This window comes from Cryptotermes secundus, unplaced genomic scaffold, assembly GCF_002891405.2.
Source record: "Cryptotermes secundus unplaced genomic scaffold, Csec_1.0 scaffold3671, whole genome shotgun sequence".
Classification (NCBI taxonomy): domain Eukaryota; kingdom Metazoa; phylum Arthropoda; class Insecta; order Blattodea; family Kalotermitidae; genus Cryptotermes; species Cryptotermes secundus.
In genome coordinates, this window is record NW_019734391.1 from 14687 (window position 1) to 33903 (window position 19217).

Below are 19217 nucleotides of genomic sequence, written 5' to 3' on the forward strand. Positions count from 1 at the left end.
TAAGGAGACGGACTATATACAAAATGCCTGTAAGACTTATATTTACTTACGGGAGCGAAAGCTGACGCCGCAAATGAAAATATGCTCCAAATCTTTCAGGATGATATTAAAAAATTATGGCCCAATTTAGGAAAAATGTACGTGGAGATCAATGTATAATCATGAACTTTATGAATTATATAATGAATTAATAAAGTGAAAGTGACCAAAGTAGGGCAGATGAATAGCTGGTACGCCTTTTTAAATTGCAGGAGCACAATCTTTGCAGCAAGTGAACTCTGCCTGAACCGGCCGATACTCGAGAAGTAGGTTGATCTGCCACCAGGTGGCTGGATTCAGTTGAAGGAGACATGAAGAAAATCGACATTAGAAATTGCAGACGAAAACGACAGGACGGGGACCAATAGCGAGCAATCGTAAAATATGCCAAGGTTCAACATGCACTGTAGCGACCGCAGAAGAAAAAGAAGAAGATGAAGACTCCCGATTATTTCATCCCATCTATAATCAAAGAACTGTTTCAACAGTTAGTGGGAAGGTAATCCCCGATCAGTCTACTTGAACAAAACGCTGAAATGAGAACAGCAAACAGTGCAGTTCTGTTAACTTCATTTAGTTTCCACAGACCACAGCTTGAACTTCGCTTGTGTAGACATAAGCTACAATAGCCTGTGAGCTAATCTGCAGCCCCAACAACTCGTCTTATCGCCGTGTCCTATGGCGAAAGGCAAATCCAAGCAAAGCTCAAATCAGTTTAACTAAGACCACATCTCGTCGAGCCCGGTAAGTTTGTAGTCCTACTCTGTGTCCTTGTTGCTTTCTGTCCATTGCTAGCTGGTTCCTAGGTTTAATGAAATGCGTTACATTTGCGAGAAAGGAGAATCTTCTTGAGAAGATAGGACTCAACTGATAATAAATTTTCCGCCTTTCGTGAGACTGTCTGGTTCACTGTCATTTTCACAGTCTTCCATAACTGGATGTATCGTGAGCCAGCTGAATCCACCTCACACCGTAACAATTTATTTCATTAAGATCAACTGCTTGCTATCCATTTCAGTATAATCCATTTTGTATTAAAAATTCTGAATATCGTGAATTTGAGCCTCTACTTCACACTCGCGTTCCTTCCGTCGCTGGGAATTTGAACATTCAATTGGAACCTGAAGGAGTCTCACCACAAATCGCTCTTCTACAAATGGCCGGATTCAGCCAACAATATTTCTGAAAGGCAGAGAAAATATCCTCAGATGTGAGGTTTTCACAGCGGTGCTTGCAGCTGCGGCCACCTGCTCACGCTGGTTCCTCGCTCGCGGGTTTTTTACCCTGAAAATGGAGGCGATACGTTCCTCCGAAACTTCGGTTCATACAAGATCTAAACAGCGCCACATCCCAGAAGACGGCATCTTCAGGAAAAGTATCGTTATTTCTCATTCTATTTACAGCAAATCAAGACGAGCTACAAACTAATTTTGATTCGAAATGGCAGAAACGTAACTGTGTGACCTAACATGCACCAGCGCTGCAGTGTTTCATAATCAGAGTAGCTGAAACGGAGTCATCAATTTATTGAATAAACAAGTAATCGTCCTGTTTATAGCGTCACGTGATAAGCACAGATGGCTGCCACTATGATGTACAGAGACAATTCAATCGAGCCAGTTATTTTGCCACGAGTGAACTCGAAGCTGAATATTTGTGGCATCCAATCCGTGGTCTTCCTCTGCAGCTGGCGGATGTAGACACTCTCTTTACAGTCTGCCTCTGCTGGGAATCCAGCCTGTAGCCAGTCACTTCACTGACTAATCTATCCCGGCTCATCATAGTCATAGACCTCTAAAACTATCGAATACGGTCATAATATCATACAATTAGGGGTCACTGTTACAATAACACAATTCTTGCTCTTCATATCCCCTGTCATGTTTCCTGAGACTCGTGATAATCGAAACGTCATTTTAAAGACGCCACGTTTCCATTGTGACTTCTATTTCGTGGAGCGATTTTATAATTTAATTACTGAGTATTTAGTATTTCTTATAGTCGACTGAAAAGTGTCTTTGTTTCCGACACATAACCGATTACATTGAAGAGGAGAGCAACAAAACTTTAGACAATAACAATTAACAACGACAGTGTATCGCAATTGAATGGTATTTGGTATTTCTTTTTGTCGACTGAAAAGTGTCTTTGTTTCCGACACATAACCGATTACATTGAAGAGGAGAGCAACAAAACTTTAGACAATAACAATTAACAACGACAGTGTATCGCAATTGAATGCATCTTGATTTATTCTTCGAAAATTTGTTTCTTACTGTCGTGATGGAGAAAAATAGACTATTATGTATATACAGTCTAAAAGAGGTATATATATATATTTGACAGACCAGGTTACTGTGATCTAATAAATGTACGATTTAGCAAAATTCCTAAAAAGGAATATTACCAGATTCAAAAATAATTATGAATAGCGTTACACCAGAAAATCGTTTAACTATGATAATGATGTAAGTTTTGAGGTTTTCACGGCAGTGACTATGAAGAGGGCAGTCTTCTAGGTTGTGGCGCCGTGTAGATATTGTCTGTCAGCACCTGCTCATGCTGGTTCCTCGCTCGCGGGTTTTCTTTTTTCTTCTACCCCGAAGATGGAGGCGATACGTTCCTCCGAAACGTCGGTTAACGCAATATCTAAAAGGCGCCGCATCCCAGAAGACGGCTTTCTTCATATGCTAATGATGTTTGGGTATTTAAGTAGGAGCACTGAAAGGGTGGATGGGCACATATGACGATTACGTATAATGCACTACCAGAAATCAGAGAGAATGAAATCTTTGAAATGTTATCAGAGAAATTGAAGACTAACAAATGAAAGACTAGGACATACAGTCAAACCGAGAAAAATGGATTATTATAGTAGGTTGTGGCATGCAGACAAACAGCATCATGACATCTGAGAGTCTTGGAGATCAGCTTCACTATGTAACAAGCCATTTAGTTAACACATTCAACGTTTCATACATAATGTGATCTCTGATGATAATAATGACTGATAAATTATTGTAAGTTTACGTACGAGATTTGTGTTGTGGCATGTTACAGATTTATCAAGCATTGAAATCCCGCCATGAACTGCGTCATTGCGACGACGAATTCTTTCAGTGCTGCTCAAAAAGTTTCTCTTCTGGCGTTTGAATGCCTGTGTACCCTAACTAATAAGAAGTCAGTTCGGTATATTCCAAAGTTGTCTATACAGTCAACGTACCGGAAAATGCGTGCAGGGTCCTGTATTGCGGAGGTGCTGTTATTGCAAGAGTGATTACTCGGGACACCTGGCTTCGGGTTCTCGCAACAACGTGAAATATTACGAGAGTCGACATCTGTTAGAAAGCAGAGGAACTGATTCCTCTTCTCTTTATTGACGTGGAAAATTCTGGAGTACTTGTGGTCCATCCATTCGGTTCACCGACTTCTCCCACGACCTGGCGGCATTCGATAAAGTGACGGACGGTTCCCTGTTCTGCAGATTATCGCGCGGCGCATGCGCTCTCCTCATCCATAAGCACTGCCCTCGTCAACAAGGCGTATGGCTTTCAAATAAGCAGCAGCTCTTGTCTCGTATTCTGGAGATTCCGTCCTCGATTCTCCGACCAGTTTGTGGTTTTCCTAACTACGATTTCTGATGCTGTTTGTTAGTCCCTCTGCGAAAATTCTAAGATCATTACCCAAAATAGGCCAGGGCCCTGTCGTATCACATGGAAAGAAGATGAAATGCCGTTCGTCTCCTGTATGAGATGTCGGGTGAGTCGCACCAAAACCATGACACTCATTTTCTGTGGTTTTCGGGCTGTGCCGCAATACGTAAGTACAGTTTTCATGTTTAATATTATCCTCTGCCAACTTACCAAAGTTGCCAGGCTCTACATGGACCTATATACCATTTATCTGCCTACAGGTACGTCATTAATCAACCTTCTGTATCCATGTCCAGTTTGCGGAATTTAGTCCGTATTTGCGTTTCTAACTTCTGTTTGAAGAGTTTGGGAACCTCAGATGCCCGATGAATCTTCTTGTGGAGATAAACATGAGGTGTCATCTGAATGATTCCATCGTCCATACATTGGAAAAATATGCCAGTGTTAAATTTGTGACGAAGTAAAGGAAGCTGAAACATTTCTTATTCCTAAGGTTTGTGTGCCTCTCCACTCAGCTGAAAGGATGGAAGTCAAATATTCTCCTTGCATTTTCTTGTCTTTGAATCTAGTGCCGCATTTCTCTTTTGATGTAAGGATTAATCAGGACGCATATTTTAGAACGCTTTTTAAATATTGGGCGGTTTCTAGATGTTCATATTTGGTTACGAAGAAGAGATTCAGATACTAAGATTTAAGACCAGGGCAATAGATTCCTCCAAAACTTTAGTAAGAATCTGTCGCGAACACCATACACACGTACATACTTACTGTTGCGTGTTTCCTAGGCAACGCGACAAGAAATTGTGTGCGTCTCGGATTTGAACGAATAGTTTTATTGGACACACTCAAGTACAATTATTCACACTTATAACGTCGTCAGACGTTTCCTCTTCACTATTACAATTATTGCACCGCTGATCTTGGTGAAGCGTCTTCTGCTCTGCTCGGAGCTCAACTATCCTTGGCCTCTTGTCGGATACGAACTCTTCTGCTCTTAGTCGGATAAGAACTCTGCTGGTCTCTTTCCGAATACGAACTCTTACATATTGCACTCGGACTGAATAGGGAATACCTTGTCGAAGGGTTAATTTCGCCCGCTGCTATACAACGAAAGCGGGAATATGTGTCTACCGCAAACACGTCGTTTGTAACGGTGGAAACCCCACTGTTGAACTTTCATTTCCGGGCAACGATTTCCTAGGATTTGCTGCCTAGGAATTGATAGCCGTTGACTAGTGATGGACGTCTTATAGTCCGGCTTTCAGGCAGCATGTCACAATACATACATACATGCATACATATACTGTCGTAAACGCTGCAGTTTCTCCTGTGTTCGCTGTGTGTGTGTTTAAATTTCTCAATACTTATTTTCCTCGTGCGTCCAAGTAGTAAAGCCACTGTGTGCCAATTTAACGTCAGGCGTCCACTTTTCTGCCTATCCGTTCCACGACGCAGTTAGGTACACTCGTTTCGTTCCCCCCTCACCCCTACATTTGTCATGTTGAGCACGGGCGTCCTCCTGTTCTATGTTACTTTACTATAATACAGCAGAACTGTTATGTCAGTTATACACTTTGGGTACGTGTGTATGTCGTGGTAGCGAGGCTGAGGGAGATGAATTATTGACATGTGTCTGTTACTTCAGCGCTCCTTCACTTCCATCACTATCCGGATCAGCAGGTATACGGTAACACGCGTGAATCTGAGGATACAGGCTTCGTGAGGATTTATGAAGCGAAGAGAAAGAAGCTGGTAATTCACTCAGAGATCATTATCATCATAGCACGTCGATTGCGTCTTCGATTTGAAACAGATGTATGCTTATATCGCTCAGGTGCGCATTTCTACGTAGGCGTGAATCAGCAGATAGGCTGAATGCTATCTTGTACTGACAGATGAAGCTGCAAAATGCGAAAGTACAACCAGGCCTGCATAGTGCCATTCCGACTCAAGTTATTGCGTGTCTGTGCCATGTGCTTAAAGCTCTGTTGTAGCCGTACGCATGCTTTTATTTGCTTACCTACACGTACCGCGACCTTTGAGCTTATGCTTTGAACCCTAGAGAATTTGTAAGCTGAATATACGTTTGTTCATGGTGCTGGATTACCAATGTCATTGTTATTGGGGGTGCATGTTGAGATGCTGAAGCGATTTGAAGGCATCATTTTCTATTCTATTCTGCCCTGAGGGATATTTACCGTTAAGAAGTGAAAAGTTAATGAAATATTCATATGAGACATAGAACGATAAATATCAAACATGTATTCACGTCTCCCCATCGAAATGCAGGACAAAACCTAATAAAAGATGGCTAATGTTCTTAAGAGCCGGTCACGGTAGTCGAGCGGTCTAAGGCATGTACTGCCTTCGCTCGCTTGGAAACCGGGATCGTGGGTTCGAATCCCACTCGGGCCATGGATGTTTAGTTTGTGTGTGTGTGTGGGTTTTTCTGTGTTTGTATACAGGTAGAGGCCTTGCGACGAGCTGATCACCCGCCCAAGGAGACCTACCGAATGTGTAAGATCTAGAAAAAACAGAAGTGAACGGAGAAGTTCATGGAGGGAGGCCTAGGCTCACTGGGGCTGTAGTGGCAAGGAAAAAAAAAAGTTTCTTAAGAAATGAGACAAGAATCAATATTAACGAGCTTAGCTACAAACTTAGTTATTAGAACCTCTTTTAAAGTTGTTGTATTCCTTCACAATTACTATAAAGTGTGGCGGTTACAATATCCGATATAAGATAGATAGTTTAATGTTCGAAAATGTGATAACATTAAAATTTTTTGAAGCGATAGCAACAAAGCAAAATTCATTCATGAAGAAGTTAGTAGCTGATGAAATTCAGAGAATGCTTTCTGTAACTCAATTCAGAGTCGTTAATTATCTAAATTCTCCCAACAAAAGTAGTGATTAAAATTAGGACAATTGTAATGTTATCTACTGCTGTATTCAGGTGTGGAACAGGACTACGCGTCCTTTGAGGACACAAACTGGGAGTTGCTGACGAAAGCATTTCTACACTAGCAGACGCAGTAATGAGAAGTTAGAAAAAGGCACATAAAAAGTTGTCCCTGTGCTTAACAGATTAAGCACTAGGCTCTGAAGACGTATGGGGAAATGGATGCATAAATCCACATTTTCTTGACCACGGCACTAGTTGGAGGTAATTGGTCAGTTTCACTCTCCGACCGCTTTACCCCAGAGAAAGAGCCCCCGTACCCATTGTATAGGAGGTTGGTTGAACCCCGGAGCCGGTCTGGAAGATTGGAGAAGTGAAAATTTTTTACTCTACCGCGACTCGGTCGTCCATCGCTATACCGACTAGGCTATTCCTTCTACAGCAAAATGTTAAATTTCTATTCTTCTTCAAATTCCGTTAGAAAGTTATGAAGGAGAATGAGTTTGATTTCGCATGTCGAACTTTGTACGTCCAAGATAAATCTGTAGCAAAAACACTAACATAAGAACTGCTAGTATTTGGGAGCCCTGCGCCTAGGAAGGAGCATTTTGTATTGTTGCTTCTTGTTCAGGACAGGGTCAAGCAGGGGAATATTCAAATAATATTGTTAATCATACCATTAATATTAACGCTACTAACTGTATAAAAACTATAATATACTAATAACAGTAACATTAATTGTATTAAGAACACACTTCTTACAGCTAATTGAAATCGAATGATCCTTGTTTGAAAATAGCGGTTTAACACAGCTGAGACGAAGCCTTAGGAAAAAGAAGCCACAATCACTCGAAAATGACGCTCCTGGATTTTGTTTAGAAAAACACCAAAATCTAAGAAAGGAGTATCTGCCAGATATTAATATTGAAATAGAAGTTATTAAAGAAAACTGAATTTTTTATTAATATTACCTTGGAACATCAGGAAATGAGTCTCAGATGCCATAAACGAAGTTTTGTACTCAGATCTTATGGCTCCATGATTGGTCAGGCACGCATTCATGAACTTTTCGGGTGTTACTTTTTCTTCTCCTTCAAATTAACACCACTCTAAACCTTCTGCTTCTTACGCCTCACAAACGGGAATTATCCTGCACTGTCGAGGGTAAAACGTTATTGTAATCCTTGCGGCAAACATTTAAATAAAATCTGTGTTATTACTTGTGCACTGAGTAGAAGGAATAATGTATTTTTATTGTTTTCATGTGTGGCATAGCGCAGTCGATATAGCGACTCGCTACGGACCAGACAGTCGAGGGATCGGAGTTCAAGTCCCGGAAAGGGCAAGATTTTCTCTTCTCCACTGCGTCCAGACCGGTTGTGAGACCCATTCAGATTTCCATCCAAGGGGTAAAGAGGGCTCATTCCCCGGGGTGTAAAGCGGCCGAGACGTGAAGCTTACCACTTACCTCCAAATCTTGCCGAGGTCAAGAATACGAGGATTTATATATACCTCCCCTAGGTCTTCATGTCGCAGTGCATTTTACCTTTTTCTTTCAAGTATCATTCAAGTCCTAGATAAAAATATATATTTTCCAGTCTTTGAATTCTTTCAGTTTTTCAGTTAATTGTATGAAGATCTTTACTATCAGGTGGGAAATGTGGGACTTGGAAATTTTGCGCGCTATAAAGTTTCTGCTGGAGACACCAGCAGCCAGAATCCAAAAGTAATTTCTAACTCGATAAAAATAGAAATTTATTTCCTCATATTAGTACCCGTTTTTTAGAATCTCTGGGGTAGATTCATTCAGAGTCACTATGCAAAATTCTCCTAATTCCTGGAATATGTATTTGTCTGATACTCCACGAAGCTAAATTTATTTGACAATCCTGACTGTTATTTATATAGAAGTTGCTCCATATTGCTGTCAACCTTGCAGAAAGTAATCTCCGTGGCAACAGATTCTCATCAACACTGCTGGAAATGTGTAGCAACAGAGTTTCCGGTCATAACCAAATTTAACCAAATTTTGTTGTCGTGCATTCTCACCCAACATCCAAGTACGGATATGCTATGCTGTGATTGAATGCCATGTTTCCAGCACTTTAAAAACGACTTTTAATTTATGGCTTAAGAAATAATTTAATTCAATTAGACAATTTAATGTGAATATGACAGAATGTAAGAACACAGGGCTCGAAACAGCAAAAGACCACGAAAAGAACTTTAAGGTATTAACATCTTAGCTTCAATGTTAAGTGGTGCTTATTGTCAAGGATTGTAATATTAGAATATTATAGATTATATCTTATGATAAAGGAATGTGCCACAAATATAGAAGTTAAATAAAAATACACCATAATATTTAAAATGAAAACCAACATTCATTGGTAACGTTCATGATGAAGATTATTTAGCTTTTCTTTCGGTCCCAGCATTAAATGATTATTAGCCTGTAATAAATAAATTATTTTGCGCCCTTTTTACGCAAGTTATGGGCCTAGATTACCATCTGTCCTGTTACACACAATTTAAAATGGCCGTCATACTTTCACGCATTATCCCAAATAACATTTATAATAGGAAGTGCTGTCTGCCCGCAAGTTAGTATCAACAACACCCTCATACACATCAAACAAGAAGCTAAGTATTTAGGACCGCACCTTGACGAAAAACTAACGTTGAGAAGGCATATAAAAGGTAAGAGAAGACAACTAAAGTCGTCCAATTTAAGCTAGTGATTAAATTGGAATATTAAGCGTAAGACTTGGTGTAAGCGGAGTATAAACAGCTGACACTCATATTCCCGCGGCACGGAATAGCGATGCCACAGTGTCAGTTGTTACGTGAAGCCAATATAAATACATATATTACCAGCAAAGGATGCCGCTCATCGTATGAAATATNGTAATGTTCCCTGGTACATATCAAACGCTACCTTAAACAATGATCTAAGCATACCATATGTAACAGAAGTCATCAGAGCATACGCGGAGAAAAACAAAAACCGGACCACCCAAAACAACAACCAACTAATAAGAAACCTCTTCAACCAACCAGCAATACATAGAGGACTAAATAGAATGTGGCCAGAGGATCTCATTAGATAATCACCAAAGAATCATCGAAGGATGATACCTGCTTCAATATTACACACACCCATCCCTTTTACTAATTACTCTATTTATGCATATTGAGTAGATTGTAAAATTATTTTAAAATAAAAGAAAATACTCTCACGCTGCTAACTACACGGTTGTGAAAGAAACTAAGGTACAAAGAAAAGCTGCCACAGAAAGTTACCGACACATCTCAGTACCGATCGATGTCGAAGTACTAGTGGTTCAGTACTTTGCCGTTAGATGCCTCCAACATGTAGAATTGAATTGAATTGAATTTATTTACATTCTATAAATCCTNGAAGAAGCTCGCTTTACAGTACGTACCTCTGTGTCAACAAGAATAGATACCACCTTACTTTCGTACAGGACAGGCATTATGGAACACGATCGTGTGTCAGTAATTGACATCTTACTTATTTAGTCTCTGGAGTTGACACAATAGTCTGCTTCGAAGTACCGTGGTGCGTGGGTTTCGGTACAGAGGTCTCAAGTTAAAGGCAGACTGTTCAAATTATCGGAACAAGAAACACGCATGCCCAGGAATACTCGTCTTAAATTTGCATGTATACAAGCAGTTATTTCGTTTTTAGCAACATAACCTGCTTGAGCAACTTCTTGCCGAGGAAAGTGAAGAGAAACCATTAAATTACAAGAACAAGCCCTGGCTTGCTGAACGCCAGATATTTCAGCAGATACTATAAATCAGAGGAGACCTTCATTGTAAGGACATTACTCCTTCATCCATTTAACCTCTATGTTCCTCAAACCGCCTTAATTTGGATACGACAAGTGAAACTCAGAAGCAAGTTGGTGACTTTTGATATTGCAGTTACATATATGAAGTTATAATTTATTATATACTGTTGTAATTGTGCTAAAAATATTCGTAGAGTTTCCTATATTATGACCACTACAACGCGACAGGACAAAGCTCATGTGGTAATGTTGGGAGTGCATCCTACATAGACAGTGCCATAAACGGAACACGGAATCCAATTTGGTGTCATTTCACTTTGAAAACAAGTTAGTTCACAGAAATATTTGCATTCAGGATCCCCCTTCCTTCATAACCCTGAGACCGCGAAAGAACAGAACATTCATATTGTGCAGCTGTAGGCACACATAGCTATAGTCCTTACCTTTGTATTTTAATTCAGATATATTTTATTTCCAGCTGTCTAATAATACTTGTCATAATTGCTTAAACTGTCCATCACGCACCACACAATAATCCGTCTTAAAGGGAAGGTCGTTAGTGGAAACCGCTGGGCATAATTACGTGTTTATAAAATAAATTCCACACAGTAAAACATAATAAGATGTTTGGCATTAAAGCACTTACATACTTACTTACTCACTCATGGAGCTGAGCCCTTCTGGAAGAGTTGCAATTCTGCAGCTACTCAAGAATTTCCCAGCGTTTTATGGAACCCGAAGGTTCATTGCCGTGTTCACTAGAGCCTTCCACTGGTCCCTATCCTGAGCCAGATCAATGCAATCCATACCATCCCATTCTACCTCTCTAAGATCCAGTCTAATATTGTTCACCCAACTACGCCTTGGTCTTCCCTGTGGTCTATTATTTTCTGACTTTCCCACCAATATACTATACGCTTTCCTCGTCTCTTCCATTCGTGCTACATGACCTGCCAACCTCATCCTCCTTGACTTGATCATTTTAATTACACTTTAATTACACAGCTCCTCATTATGCAGTTTTCTCCAACCTCCTGTCACTTCATCTCTCTTCGGTCCAAATATTCTCCTCAACACCCTGTTCTCAAACACAGTCTACGTTCCTCCCTTAATGTCAGAGACCAAGTTTCACACCCATACAGAAACTTAAAGCACAAATTATGAATTCTTTTTTTATTTATTTATTTTATGATATTCCAGCATTTCAGACTGAATGACTGGATTATTGGTGAATAATTATAACATAAAGGTAGGTAACAGATGCATTGAAAAGGTATCAGAGTTCAGATATTTGGGAAGGACGATAACAAATCAAAACCTGATTGAGGAGGAAATTTGTGTTTCGGGAGTAACATCGTTGTCGCTTATGCATGTAAATTGAACGCTGCATAAGGTCACTATCAAATACGTTCACACGTTCTGACAGAGACAGGTCATCGTTGTCATCATCACCATCACCAGCAGTAGCAGCAAAATTGATGGTTTCGGTGCTTTTCTATCGCCCCGTTTCAATTCACAGGCGACGAAAGCAATTTAGGATTACTGTATCAGCAACACACCTCCAAGCTTGGTCAGGACACCGAAATGCATGTAGCAGAGTTACGGCGTGATCTTGCTTATTGTAGAGCTGTATCATACAAATGCTACATTCCAGTCTCCTGATCACGCTTCGGTCGATTAGTTGTGAGACGTTCGTGATGTCTGCTGAATGGAACGCAAATTTAATAGTGTGCAGGATCTTAAGCTCGGGATGTAGCAGACAGCTCTCTATAAACAACAAAATTTTTCAATTCTGCCTTCCCATTTGCCTGTCCCAAAGCTGCAACTCACTTTCAAAGAGATCAGTGATCATCCGTGATTTTTTTATTGGAGCTGTAACAAACTGGTAGGCATTTATATTCTTGGGACCCTGAGGAATTTCTGATTTCGCAATAGCAAACAATTTTCACTTTTCTCTTCCATTAGAAGTAGGACGCACAGAAACGGTAATTCGGTCTTTAGACAGCTTCCCACGAGCGCATTCCTGTCCTTCCAGTTTCAATGCCTGGTCCTGAGCTAACCTGAAGAAACCAAGCGATGGAGATGTTACTTAAATGACCCTCTGACAGGTGGACTGGTGTTTCCGTGAAGGAACTGGCAACACTACAAATGGCATACACGCTCCATGGTGATCACTTAAATCGATATAATTGTCATTCTTATTCTTCTTATCATCTCTATTATTATGGATAGCTCCGTAGGTACGGACTGGACTTGGTCTCGATTCCCGTCAGGGGCAGCAGGTTCCAGATCGGCTCTGGGCCCCACACAGCCTCATAAAAAATGGGTATTGGGGGGACTCTTTCCTTGGGTGTAAAACGACCAGGCCGTGAAGCTGATCGCTCACCCCCACCCAGTGCAAAGTTGAAGAAAGTTGAAGCAATATCTGCACTGCTCCATACCTCTTCATGGCGTTATGCTTAACTAATTAAGCACAGGAACAAATTTACCCCCTTTCAGTCTTATGTAATATGCAGGGGTACATGGTTGCGTTCCGGTTCTGAACAAGCTTTAAGAACGAAGATGTGGACTACCTTCTTCCGGGATGTGTCGATGGTAGATGGTTACTGACGTTTCGGAAGAATGTGCTGCCTCAATCCTCGCTCTTTGAACCTAAATTTGGACACAGGACGTTTCTGCAAAACGATTGGTAACGATACACCATACTACACCGTGTTTTATCACCCAAATTTGTAATGATCATGAGGACTTAGATCTCGCAATTATAGAAAACGTTTGTATGTTCAAGGTTCCTATTTCCATTTTAAGTGCGCAGTCGGTTACTTTGTCACAGGCTTCTTGTGGGTTTCTTAACTGCCTAACTCACTTTCCATATGATTACTTTTACTGTTTATAATAATAATTATAGCGATTATAATCGGTGAAAGTAATATTACGGAAACTAGGTTAGGCAGTTAAGAAACCGATAAGCTTGTCAAACTTGGAACAATGCAATTTCTTATTATGTACAAGCGGCAATGCCTCTGATCCAGAAAACGAGCATGGGACAGGGACATCAGCAGACAATGAGAATGGCGAAGTAGAGTGACGTTAAGTAATTGAAAATGTGGTAACAATTGTGGTTCTATCAACGTCACGACCCCACCGAGACAAACAATATTACGAGTTGAAATATGAAAACATGACGACTGCAGGGCAAGTGCACGACTGTGAAGGTAATAATAACAAGGACTTGGAAGCAGAATTAAAGAATTCCACTTACCTGTAGCAGACTGCAGTCTTACGAATCTTGTGTTACAAATGCCTCCTTCAGGAGATATAACCTCATGACATGCCGAGCTGAACAAATGAGCAAGTTATAATGAATCGAGTTCCAGTAGAGTCATATTCTTCTATTGACTACAGTTGTAAATATATAACACGTTATTATTACGAGATATTATTATTATTGTTGTTGTTGTTGTTGTTTTTGAGAAAGGAACCTATTACTGTAATTTCGTTAAATTTGATGGACATAACCTCAACATTTCATGCCGTTTCCATGTATGTAATTACTGTATTGATCTACGAACAATACTTGGAACAAAATATGCAGATATGTGTATGATGGCTCAAATGCGAACTCCGGTGGTTCATCGGTTAACGCAACCGAACTGAAAGCGAAATGTGGTGTACATTTCAGGCAGCCACCGTACTTTCTTCCATATTAAAAAACAATTGAACAGTAAAAGTCAAATATATTTCGAAGTTCTAGTACCATGAATATCCTCAAAACTCAATACTGGAAGGCAGTCGTCACGTTCATGTGTCCGCCATGTTATTCTTAGAAAAGGTAGGCTCCTCGAAGTTACAATGTTCGAGTGGTCTTTACTAGCATAATGTTCCTATAGAATTTCGTAAAAGCTGTTCAGACCTTCGTAGGCCGTCATGTTCTGTAGAATGAAAATCTTCCAAATTTTCCTGGAAAGTTCAAGCACACTGCACTAATTCTTACCGGTTCCCTCCTGGTCTGCGCCAACCTGCTCGGCTGGAAGATTTTGTGTGGTAACGAAATATATATAGCTAGGCTCACTGTGTGGGGTCTTTCGGCAGAAATTGATTACCGGTCTAAAGATCTTGAGCTTCGCAGTAACGCCTGTATGGAGCAGCCTCCGTAGTCTAGGGGTAACGTTCCCACCTCATGACTCAAAGTATGCGGGTTCAAACCCGGCGGAGGTCGTGGAATTTTTAAGGGCGGAAAAATTCAGGGAACAAGTCCTCCGGGAGGGACTTTAAGCCGTGGGTCCCGTGTCGTAGCTTTACAGCACGTAAAAGAACCTCACGTCTCAAGGAGACCTCTGAGCCAAATTTGTTAGGACATTTCCCGCCCAACAATAGTCTCTAATGCCTCTAGTAGATGGGGGAAGCATCTAGATACCGCTGAGCCAGTAGAGGCCGAACTCGCTGGCTGAGTCGGGACTGATGGCACGCACCAGTACCGGTAGGGTATAGGGACTGGTAGAATATCACAGGGGGACGTACAATAGATCAAACTGGTCGCGGTGCATGGGGAAACCCACCCCTCCAATAATAATAATAATAATAATAATAATAATAATAATAATAATAATAATGCGTGTATGGATCCCAAAGGCTCACTGCCCCCTTCATAAGTCCTGTATCTATATGTTGTCCTAAAGTAGCCGAATTCAGAACCGTGAAAGCAAAAATTGAGTCGAAAATTGTTCCGTAAACGCCTGTGTATTTTACAGAATATTATTTTGTAATGTGTGCCTATCCGAAGAGTACTTCGTGTTCTGGAAGTTCCACGTTGGATTAATATCTATCATGAAGAAGATTCTTCTCGATTTTCTCACTTACTGCATACAGATTCCTCCAAAACTTATGTATCAAACACGTCATGGCCGCTTCCTCCTTATTTAATGCTCATACAGTTATTCGACCCAATGTTCTCTCTTACCTATATTCTCATTGTTTCAGGGTATGGCAGCGTGGCACCTCGAACGCCGTGGGGTAAAGTTATTACCATCATATATGCACTGATCGGCATCCCTCTGATGCTGGTTTACCTCTCCACAGTAGGCGACGTCTTGGCTCGCAATTTCCGGCGTCTCTACGGCCGTGTATGCGGTAACGGTGGCAGTACTGGAGGTTGCAACGGGCGCAACAACTCAAAGAATTCGTCCGGACCAGGAGGCAAGAGTAAGATTTCCGGACCTGAGAGCTATCTGAGCACCGGCTACACCCCTTCTGGGGCCACCAAGGCCCATAACAGCATCACGGCAGACGGCTCTGCCATCAAAATGCACCAGTACCACCCGCATGCCACCCCGGGTGCTGACCATGGGGACAATATGCAGGCAAAGTTGGATCGGAGTGGTAGTGCCGTGGTCCTGGACTGCGGAGGCGATGGCATCGGCGCGTCCTCAGTGTCATCGTCCACGGCTCTGCACCCAGGAGGGAAGCGGCACCGTCACTGCGACGCTGAATTTATCAGAGTTCCCATATCGCTCTGTCTGCTCATCATTCTTATGTACATCTGCGGGGGCGCTTTTCTTTTCAACAGACTAGAAAACTGGACATTTCTGGAGGGATCCTACTTCTGTTTTACAAGTTTAGGGACGATAGGCTTCGGAGACTTGATTCCAGGCTTGTATCATAGTTATCAGGTACAATACCACTCTTCAACATTGCATTCGTCGGCAGAACAACTCTCGGTGTTTGCATCGTCAGCATACATTCTGGTTGGCATGGCGCTCATAGCGATGTGCTTCAACCTCGTCCAGGATGAAGTGGTGATCATAGTGCGGAAACTAGGGCAATATTTCGGTGTCGCAGGTAGTAGTATGGCGGGGCCCTCCAACTCGAGAGGAGGGGATGCCAATGACGAGGATATCATGGTAGACGTAGTCGAGGGGGAAGGGATAGCAATGGCTGTGGTGTCGTCATCCGCCACATCATCTTGACATAGGCCGAGTGACGCAGTAGGGCATGGAATTGGTGATCGTGACCCAGTGCCGCCTTCAGGACCCGCCAAGATACAGCCGTCTCAGAAGAACCTGAAACCATCGTTGGTACAGTACCCACAGCATCATCACAGTCTCCCTAGAAGGAAAGGGGATGCTGGAGCAGCTGCCAGTATTGCTCGGAGAGAAGCACAGAGGAGCCAACGCGGCTGTCGCGGTGGCGCGACTTCCGACTCCGGAGAACCTCTAGTGGAATACTTCGTGCCGCGAAGTGTGAGTGAGTTTAACCTAGCTGGTGTGGTAAGTGACATAATGGTGGTTCCGCCTCCTCCGTCCTCCGTTATCCGGCCGTCTTCAGCAGCGTCGGTGCTCAGGTCCTCTTCCAGGGATACTGCCGCAGGTGGCGCGAGGTCTAGGGAGAAGATGGTGACGTTTGAGGACGACCCGATAATACAAAGCGGCACGCAACTGGTAAACAGGAAATCAGGAGTCGGGGTCGGCCAGGCTCTCGAGGACGTGTTCATGTGACGAACTCCCGGAACCTCTTGAAGAAGCTGCTCACCAATATTTATTCTCTATAACCACTCAACTTTTGAGAAAACGGGTGTAACCATTACTGAAACAGTACCTTCATGTATTATTTCCGGTTGTTACCAAAGCAATTATTTTGGACATATTAGCACAAGGAAATGCAGGAGAAAGATGGAGTCAAGAAACCTTTTTTCTAGAAGTTAATGGTATAATATCTGAACTAAAAATTTAACATTTTTGCCCCTGTTCACACTAGCTTGTTATATCTTGCATTTCCTGTCATATTAATGATATGTTTAGTGTGCTTTACAACGGTTATAAAATGAGGCATAACATTTTGGCTAGGAAAACGAACGGCTATGTGGAATTACGGAAACCGGTACAGACTTCCTGAAACCTTTGCTTATGTTCCATGAAAACAGAATGACTTACTTGTCTGTTGAACAAAAGAAATATTTTGGAGACTGTAGAACAGTGGAGCTGCTATGTACTAATATCTTTTGTTTTTCACCATTCAGTTGCTGTGGACATTTGGATAAATTAACTAAATTAACGACAGAAAATATGTTGATATTGTTAATGCCATTAACTAATGTAGGCCTAAATGCCTACTCGTGATTATGATACACGTTTGAAAATACTGCCATCTGATATTAAATAGAATATTACTTGCACGAAACTCAATCATAAAAAATGTGTAAGCTGTGTCGTTCTTTTGTATTAATTTGCATTACAAAGCGTTCCGGCGCCCTTCCTTCCATTGCACTACAGTGAAGCTGAGAAGAAAGTATCTTCAAAGAAAAACCATGCGTATTAGAATTGGTACAAAGAAGTGATATGTATGTATAAACGTCTGACCACAAGGTGGTTAGACTAACAATAAAACAATATAACAATGGGAAAGCTATGGGGGTGATAGAAGGAGGATATTTTTCCGAAAGTGGAAGAGAAAAAGGTTTTAGTGTTAAGTTTGTTTGATGTGTAATTCTGTATCTCAGTATCCTGTTGCACATCTTTAATCAAACATCTATGTATCAAGTCCGTCAACAATGCAACAATCATTACCATATTCACCATTTAACACTAACACAAAATGTTTCTTCCACAGACGGCCATCCTCAGGCGTTTCAATGAGTCCAGACTGTTACACTGCTTTGATGCGCGTTAAAATTTCGCGTTGCAGTCCACTTAAAATAACAAATAATTACTCAAAATTCATTAAACAATTTTTTTCTATTAAAATTTTTCTTAAAATCCTAATCCACCCCATAAAGAAAGTTGTCCACTTGTTTAAAACTATGTGATATTCCAGAAAGTTTGTTTCAACAAACCAAACAGCTCATGCCACCCACACGAACGCAAGCCATTCGACATCAACTATTTAGTAAATTAATTGTATACATATTCAATAACATGAAAAGAAAAGAACGCAGAAATGAACACCATTCAAAAGATACTACGTAATAATGATTACGACATAAACTTAGTTAGGAACTTCCCCCCCCCGTCCAAAAGAAACAAAGGCAAAATACACCTGCCGATTCACAGCTACAAAAACGAAGTGGGTTGCCATCACGTACAGCGGTAAAGAAGTGAGAGCAATCACAAAACTTTTTCGAGACACAGAAATAAAAGTGGCCTTCAGTACGCGGAACACAATACAGAACATATTGAAGCTCAGCCGCAAATAGATAAATGCAGTAGAAGTGGAATTAATGAAATGAAATGCCTAATTGCCCTTTAAAGTATGTCCGAGAAACAGGAAGAACATTCAACACCAGATACAAAGAACACAGTCAAGACATAAAAAGTAGCAGTAGTAACTCCGGATATTCAAGTCACATATTGAACACTGGACACACATACGGCACAATAACAGATACCATATAAATTAAAACAAGGGGGAGGAAAGGAAAATATTTCGATATACTCGAGAAATACGTATCATATTTAGAAAACAAATAAAGAAAATTTACGAATGAACGAAACTAATATCGACGTAAACACAATCCTATATTTGAAGAATTATACAAAAATTACACAACATAACACTACACCCTCCCCCACCTCTCCCCACTCCTCACAACCAGGACGTACAAATACGGGAACAAACACACCGCGTCTGCACTAGTGAAGACAACACCACACGCTGCTAGATGGAACAACACAGAAGAAAGGGGCATGTGAGTATAAAGCAACTCAACATAACACAACATAAATAATAACAATCAGAAAATAATAATATGTGGCATTTTGTAGATTACATATTGCAGACTTAGCAAAAGAACGGGCTAACGAAACAGAAAGACAAC

The 19217-nt window shown here is 41.1% G+C and overlaps 1 protein-coding gene across 1 annotated transcript; it reads left to right on the top strand.

Moving 5' to 3' along the window:
* Positions 1 to 3737: 3737 nt before the first annotated feature.
* Positions 3738 to 17575, top strand: LOC111868972 (potassium channel subfamily K member 18-like). The gene is made up of 2 exons (XM_023860108.2): positions 3738 to 3798; positions 15389 to 17575. Exons 1-2 carry the CDS (start codon positions 3792 to 3794, stop codon positions 16372 to 16374), a joined length of 993 nt encoding a protein of 330 aa, XP_023715876.1. The 5' UTR covers positions 3738 to 3791; the 3' UTR covers positions 16375 to 17575.
* The last annotated feature ends 1642 nt before the right edge of the window (positions 17576 to 19217 follow it).